We start from the raw sequence: 8,428 nt of genomic DNA, 5'->3' as shown, positions 1-8,428 counted from the left end.
ACCTCAAACTCCTGGGCTCAAGTGATCCTCCTGCCTCAGCCTCCCAGGTAGCTGGGACTACAGGCACGCATCACCATGCCCGGCTAATTTTTTTTCTATTTTTAGTTGTTTTGGCTAATTTCTTTCTACTTTTAGTAGAGATGGGGTCTCGCTCTTGCTCAGGCTGGTCTCAGACTCCTGAGCTCAAGCAATCCTCCCACCTCGGCCTCCCAGAATGCTAGGATTACAGGTGTGGGCCACCATGTCTAGCCTACCCTACTTTTCTTGTCTATAAATTGAAAGTTTTAGACTAGCTGATTTCTGTTTGCCCCTTCCCATTCTAGATTTCAGTACTCTTTCTGCCTATTAATTCTGTGGAAAATTGGGCTCAAGTGACTATTTGGGTAATGTTTATACAGCAGAAGCTTCCTATCCCTTCTTTGGGCTCTGTTTGAATACAACACTAAGAAATTCACCTGTATCTACAACCTAGGCTCCCAACATGCCATAAGTTGGGTTACCTTTTAGACATTTCTGGATGATTATAAGGTTAACTGTAGACTAATTCTATTAGAGCCTCCTTAAAGAAAGTTTTTGTGTGGAGTCCATATGAAAAACTGTTTCTTTTTTTCTCCATGGTCTTTCCCGTTTCAGAAGCTTGTGTTTGAAAAAACCAGCGATACTTACATTTTTAGCTATTCTTATTTCTCTACCTAGTTGCTCACGGGCAGGGTCCATGTCGTTACTCAAACTCTTAGTTTCTAAAAGCTAAAACACAGGTCAGTAAATATGGGGTGAATAAATAATTGCTTCTAATCCCAGCTACTTGAGAGCCCGAGGGAGGAGCATTGCTTGAGCCCAGGAGTTCAAGTCTAGCCTGGGCAACATAGTGAGACCCTGTTTCTTAAGAATAAGTAAATAAATAGTTATTGCTTCCATTTCCCATAAAAAGCCATGCCTCTGCCTTACCCCTAGCTCTAGAAGGCTTTACCCTTGCTCTTCCTGATACCTTGCAGGTTTGTGTATGTGTGGGATACCACCAGCAGGAGAATATTGTATAAGCTGCCTGGCCATGCTGGCTCCATCAATGAAGTGGCTTTCCACCCCGACGAGCCGATCAGTAAGTCTGGCCTGACGATGGGGAAAGGGAAACTGGGAATCTCCCGGGAGGGGCCCTGGGAATACAGAGGCAAAAGTGAGTATCTGTTTTATGTGAATTTCCATGCAAACAATCTTTATGGGTATCAATTGTTGTCTTAAGTGGTGAGAGTTAGAGCAAGTTTCATTTTCTTCTCCATCTCTAAGGGAGCTTGGTTAGTCTATTTATTCCTAGTTCTTTTGAGTTTACTTGCATCAAGTCTATGCTTCAGTGATACATTTGGATAAAAGAATATGTTTCTTTTATCCAAATGCAATTTATATATAGATATAAATTTCAATTAAAATCTTTTTGGCTAGCTAAACCAAATAATTTAAGACTTGAATTTAAGGAGAAAATGTAACTTTCTCCAGGGCTAAGCAGAAGCACATTTACAAAATGACTGGCACAGGCGTAGATTCCTCTCTTCAAGAATTGACCAGGAAGGTCTTTTTCTTGGGGTTTGACTGATAAGGGAATCAGGGTTTAGATCCTTTCTCTTGCTTACGGATGTGAAAATAAAAAACAAAAAAAAGAATTTAGAGCCTAATAATGTATTTCCCATAGCACAGTCAGTCACCCTCATGGTTTTGAGAGGGCTTGAATTGAAAAGCCAGGCTACAATTTCCTGTGGATGGCGTTTAGGAGGGGAATTCAAGATAAATCCAATTGCTCTTTTATACCAAAATTGACTCTTGACATAAGAACCCTTGAGCACCAAGTCTCCTTGAGCCTACATTATTTCCAGTTATCTTCTCTGTTCTTTTTACCTCAGTTCTCTCAGCATCCAGTGACAAGAGACTGTACATGGGTGAGATTCAGTGAAGATACGGGGTGGAAGACTACAAGGCTGCTTGACTTTGAGACCCCAGACTGCGTAAGTGGCGTCACATGTTGCCCAGGCTGGCATCCTCCCTTGAGATGACCATCACTAACAAGAAACAGGAGGCAATGGCCATACTCCAAAAAACACTTCTATCCCATTTCACCAGGATGATTAAAGCAAGCTCCCAGTGGCCTCTAAAAACCACCTGCCAGATTTCAGGGACTTTTTTTTTTTAATATATTTTCTTTGAAGGGACAGATACTGATTGGTTTGTAGTTTCCTGTTTTCTAATCCGGGCCGAAGACAGGGAATATGACAAATTTCTTGGTTGGGATTTTTTTTTTTTTTTAATTCAGCATCTGGCTTGTATGATATGTTCTTTCTGTGTTTCTTTGAGTCATTTTATATTAAAAGCCAAATAGATGCCTTTTTACAAGAGCTATGTGGATTGGATTTATTGCTGTCTTTTCTTTAATGCCTGATTGCTATACATCAGTGGGGCATGACATGGCCAAGGGATAGGATACATTTAAACTTCCAAGAAGCTGTTCACTTGGGATTTTTTCCCCCATTTTCTGTGTTTTTAGGTTTACTTCCATGAAAACGACAAACAGAATAATTACTTATCAGTAACAAATACTTCTCTCCTACTAGAAGCAGAGCAGCCAAGAGGCGATAAATAAAGTCTGAAAGAACCTGATCCTCGTGTACTTTGCACACACTCCTTAATGAAAAGAGTCTGTGTCTACTCTGCTTGCTGCCAAAAGCACTTTCTGAACCACAATCCTATGCTCAGGCTCCTGAGGTGAGCAGATTTGGAACAGTCTCAGCTGGTAGAAATGACACTGGATAGAGTGCTGCATCAAACTCAAATGCAATATGGGAATGTTTGGGTGGAACTTGGTCATGACACTATCTGAGACTTTTTTATAATTCTGCTTACTTGTCTGTCTTTTTATAAACTAACAGGGACATTAAAAAATACTCATAGTTGCCTTCTGCCACTAAGACAGGTTACTGTCTCCCTGGATTACTGGGTAACTCTGCGCAGCACACAAACAGGCACTAATGAATCCCATCTGGCACTGGAGAGTGGCGTGTGTATTTTCTGAATCTCCTGTCAGAACAAAGTGGTCTTCACAGCTCCAACCTGTTCTGAGCATGTTTGGTTTTATACTTTTAGCTAACAAACCTGAATCATCTATTTATCTTAAGGTACAGAGAGGGTATTACCCTGAGCTTGGGACGTAATCATTCAACAAACACACCAACCTCTATTATGTGGCAGGCGTGATAATTGTTGCTGAGGACACAGATAAATAAGGTACTGTCCTTGCCATCTTGAGAAATGCACAAACCAGTAGAAAAGACCATCTCAAATTAATTACTTTTTTAAGTGAGCACATGCCAAAGATTTATTTAACTCATTAATGAAGGAACCAGCAGGATGGTAAAGCTCTGAAACCAATTACTTTCAATGCAGTCAGTGAAGTTTGAATAAAGTGTACTGGAAACACAGGAGGAAACAATTTATTGTGCCTAGGAGAGTTGAAGTTTCACAGATTATGTGATTATGCTTAGATTGGGACTTGGAGAATGAGTAGGGCTTTCCAAGTAGACAAAGAACATGTGCATTCCAAGAAACAGCAGGCACAAGCTTGAAAGTGTGGCACATTTCATGAACCAAAAGAACCTGAGTGCGGTTAGAGATGGGGAGCAGCAAACGGTGCAGTTGCAGAATTAAGTAGGAGCCAAATCCTGGAGAGCTTGTACTTCATATACTTGGTCCTGCAGGTGTAGGTTTCCTAAAGTGTATTCCACAGAACACTGCTTCCCAGATAGTTAGGTACTTTGGGGCATAAGGGTTTCATGCTCAACTCAGTTTGAGAAAGACGGGGTTAGATACAGTGAAGTTGGTTTCTCTACTGCAGGACTGCTTAGAGCCATTAATGTACAAAGTGTGGTGGGATCTCCACAGGGAATGGTGACTCAGATTTCTGACCTGAGCAATAATTACGCATATGGTTATGCCCTTTACCAGGAGAGATTTGACCAAAGATGGCATGCAAGCTGCTCTTTGTGCCTCCAGCACTATCACAGGTGACTTCCTGATCCCTTTTAAGCACCAGGTCCACATGCAGGTAGCATCCCTAACGTGGACATCTATGGGTATTAGGTGTATTAGGTGTATGTGAAACAAATAAATTTTATGTTCGGATTAGGGATGCTAATGCAAAATCCACAATGTTCCAGAGCCTAGAACTTTTTGAGTGCTGATATGATGCCACAAGTGGAAACTTCCACCCTTGACCTCATGTAAAGCGTTGCAGTCAAAACTTGTTTCATGGGCAAAATTATTTAGAATATTGTATAAAATTACCTTCAGGCTATGTGTATAAAATGAATTTCATGTTTAAACTTGGGTTCCATCCCCAAGATAGTCTCCTTATGTATGTGCAAATATTCCAAAATGCAAAAAAATCTAAAATCTGAAACACTTCTGATCCCAAGTAATTCAGATAAGGAATACTCAACCTATAATTGAAAATTGGTCCAGTCCCTCCAGACACCCTCATCTTTCTTGCCTTGGGATAAAACAAAGCTTTGAACCTCGACATTGCGTTTTTAAAAGCCTACCAATCCCTTGAGAAGTTGGCAGTGACTGGGAAGAACCAGGGCACTGGAGGCTGCACGGGTTTTCCTCTAACCTTCGCCTCTTCAATCCTCCCAAGTGCCTTCAAGAGGCTGAAGCCATTAGCAGGAAATAGCAGCACCACTTAGAACTTGAAGAAAACAGAAGCCCCAGCCTAGGGAATAACGATTTGAGTATAAAACATCCCCAGGGGGTACAACTTGTACTCTCACTTTGGGAGAGATAGATTGCTCCCGAATGAGTGATGGCATCTCTGGTTTTCAGTTAATTTCCCTTTATGACTTCCACAGTCTAGCAATTAATACTGTTGGCACTTAAAGAGCCAAATTTCTGTTTTCACTGCATGGCTGAGTTTTGTGGGCTGCATTTTCAGGGAGGTGGATTTTCAGATCATTTTTCCATTTTGGGGGCCTCCCTGACAATTATTTTTTCTCCGAGCCTGTAGCCCTAATCCCATCCACTCCTAACCCCCTAAACAGTTTATTTACAGGCCAACCCATCAAAACACAACATGATGCTATCTTCGCTTGCCTGCAGGGATGGTTGACCCCTTTTCAGGTGAGAGAAGGTAATCCCCAGAGACCATGGGCCTACTGGAGTTACATAAGAGTGAATCTTGTAGGGAGGCAGATCCAGGCCTCCCGACATTGTCTACTGTTCCAAGTAAACAGACAATAGGCACAGTTGCTGGTTTCAAAGACAAGAATAATCTTTTCCAGGGATTGGTCTAGTTAGCAGCTGGAAAGGACAGGTCAGGGCTCTTGTCAGTTGCTTCTTCACAGCAAAACTACAGAATATTTGCTTCTTGCTGATAGTCTGCTGCTTATTAATATCTCAAGATGGGAGGATGGGAAACTGAGGTAAAAGAGAGAGCTCTGAGCAGTTTAGAGCTATGGGCAGTTGAGCCTTAGAGAAAGACTAACCCCATTTGGGTTAGGACAGGATTGCTTTTTCCAAGAGACTCTGGGGTTTGACAGCTGATGTTCCAGGACGAAGGGAGGGGCCAGACTCAAAATTGACAGCCCCTGTTCCTGCAGGACCAAATGAAGCCAAATCTGAGCTATGAGCCTGCCCTCTGGTCAGTTTTCTCTGTACCCCAAACACATAATGATCCTTCTCTGAAAGAGCCGTGGGTGGACACCCACCCTCTGCATCAAGCCCTAGTTTACACCAAACCTCCTTTCTTCTAGCTTTGATTTCTTTTCTTCGCTTGACACTGCAGCCCACCTAGACTCTTGTATTCTTCTTTAACTTAGATCCTCTAGAGCAGTGGTTCCCAACCTTGGGTAGTTTTTCCTCCTGGAGCATATTTGACAATGTCTGGAAATATCTGGTAGAGTGCTATGGGCATACAGTGGGTGGAAGCCAGAGATGCTCAAAGAAATAACTGCTCCAAAATGTCATCAGTGATGCTGTTGAGAAACCCTGCTCTACAGCAGTAATTCTCCAAGTGTGGTCCCTGGCCCAACAGAATCTGTATTACCTGAGAACTCACTAGAAGTGCAAGTTCTAGAGCCCCTACGAGACCTATTGAACCCGAAACTTTCAGGGAAACGAAATGTTTAGCAGTCTGTGTTTTAACAAGTTCTGCAGGTGATTCTGATACAAGTTTGAGAACCATTGTTCTACAGGTTCAGAAAGTTTTAATCTTTCCCAGGAGAGCCACAGAGCCTTCTCCTGCTTACTCATTAATAATTGTCCTTAACTACTACCTGTTCTTTCTGGCTTAGTGCTATACATGGATTATCTCACTTCATTCTCACACACGGGGCAACAGGTTCAAAGAGAAGTAACTTGCCCAAGATCATCCAACTGGTAAGTGGCAAAGCCAGGACGCAAACCCAGCTGGATCTCTTTCTCCAGCACCACACGTAGTGGTGGCTTTTTGACTTGGAATCACCTGGGGAGCCTTTAAAACTCCAGACGCAGTGCAGTGGCTCACGCCTGTAATTCTAGCACCCTGGGAGGCCGAGGCCAGAGGATCCCTTGAACTCAGAAGGTTTTGAGGTTGCAGTGAGCTACAATGACGCCACTGCACTCTACCCAGGGTGACAGAGCAAGACTCTGTCTAAAATAACGTAAAATAAAATAATAAAATATTCCAGATGCTTAGGCCATACCCTAGACCAATATTTTTTTTCTTTTTTTTTGAGACAGAGTCTTGCTCTGTTGCCCAGGCTAGAGTGCCGTGGCGTCAGCCTAGCTGACAGCAACCTCAAAACTCCTGGGCTCAAGCGATCCTCCTGCCTCAGCCTCCTGAGTAGCTGGGACTACAGGTGCATAGCACCATGCCCAGCTAGTTTTTCTCATTTTTTGGGGGGTGGTGGTCTCACTTTTGCTCAGGCTGGTCTTGAACTCCTGGCCTCAAGCAATCCTCCCAGCTCAGCTTCCCCAAGTGCTGGGATTACAAGCGTGAGCCACTGCGCCCAGCCACATCAATAGTTTTTAATGCTGCCTTAGGTGATTCCAATGTGCACTCAAAATTAAGAACACTGGTGCTGGCCATGGCTAGAACTGCAGCAAGGAGGGTAGCATAAAACCAAGTTAACTTCCCCTTCAACCCTTTTGCTCTCAAGGAAACCTCCTGGTCTGACACATGCTCTGTGTGAGCTTCAGAACACTTCTCCCAAAGCCCCTGGTTGAGCTTAAATTTAGAATTGGGAAGGCCGGGCGTGGTGGCTCACACCTGTAATTCTCTAGCACTCTGGGAGGCTGAGGCAGGAGGATCGCGTGAGGCCAGGAGTTCAAGACCAGCCTGAGCAAAAGCAAGACCCCCCCCCATCTCTAATAAAAATAGAAAAAGTTAGCCAGGTGTGGTGGTGCGCACCTGTAGTCCCAGCTACTTGGGAGGCTAAGGCAGGAAGATCGCTTGAGGCCAGGAGTTTGAGGTTGCAGTGAGCTATAATGATGCCACTGAACTCCAGCTGGGATGACAAAGTGAGACCCTGTCTCAGAAAAAAGAAGGAAAGAAGTGGGGCCAGAAAGCAGAGTGGATCCACCGTGGTCATCTCTGCCTGGTAGAACTGAGGGGACTTTGTGCCCCTGACTTGCCTTCAAAGCCCCAGGTACAGCATCCGAAGGTACTAGAACCAGAAAGGACCTTATAAGTCCCTAGGTCGTCTAGTTCAACCTCACTTTGCGAAGGGGAAACAGAAGAGTTTTCCCAAAGCCACATGCATATCAAGTTAGTGATTTTGTTCATTCAGGGAGCATTTATTAAACTCTTCTATGACAAGATCTCTGCTGGGCTCTGAGAATACAGAGATTACTGAGTCATTGCCTATTCTTTGGGGACTCACGGGCAGGGGTTGTGGGGCAGGGCAGATGGTGGAGGGAGGAAAAAAATCAGGAATTCTCACACTTTTCCCCATACAATGTCCTTAATGGCAGAGAAGGATGAACTTGAGGCAGGAGGGAATCCTGAAGTTAATCTTATAATCTTACCTTGAATCTGCAATTCTCCCTCCCCCTAACTTTTTATTTTCAAAATTTTCAAACACAAAATTTGAAAGATTAATATACAGAGCACCTATATTAATACATAAAATTTATATCTATATTCCACTTAGATTTAATAACTCAATGGTCTTTTCTTTCACACATGTACATACACACATACAACTTTTTTTTTTTTCCTAAGACAGGATCCTGCTCTGTCGTCCTGGCTAGAGTGAAGTTGTGTCATCATAGCTCACTGCAACCTCAAATTCCTGGGCTCAAGCGATCCTTCTGCCTCAGCCTCCCCAGTAGCTGGGACTACAGGCACACGCTACCACAGCCGGCTAATTTTTCTATTTTTTGTAGAGATGAAGTCTCGCTATTGTCCAGGCTA

At 43.4% G+C, this 8,428-nt stretch overlaps 1 protein-coding gene across 1 annotated transcript in view; it reads left to right on the top strand.

Annotated features, from left to right (window-relative positions):
- The window catches only part of SNRNP40 (small nuclear ribonucleoprotein 40kDa (U5)), a 45,882-nt gene extending 43,612 nt beyond the window's left edge, over positions 1-2,270 (top strand). Inside the window, exons 9-10 of the mRNA XM_012642207.1 lie at positions 996-1,099; positions 1,893-2,270. Of these exons, the coding sequence (XP_012497661.1) occupies positions 996-1,099; positions 1,893-1,942 (154 nt within the window). The 3' untranslated portion in view covers positions 1,943-2,270. The remainder of the gene's footprint in view (positions 1-995; positions 1,100-1,892) is intronic.
- Positions 2,271-8,428: the final 6,158 nt, after the last annotated feature.

This window comes from Propithecus coquereli, unplaced genomic scaffold (genome assembly GCF_000956105.1).
Source record: "Propithecus coquereli isolate 6110/MARCELLA unplaced genomic scaffold, Pcoq_1.0 Scaffold178, whole genome shotgun sequence".
NCBI classification, from domain to species: domain Eukaryota; kingdom Metazoa; phylum Chordata; class Mammalia; order Primates; family Indriidae; genus Propithecus; species Propithecus coquereli.
This window is presented reverse-complemented; position numbering and strand designations above follow the sequence as displayed.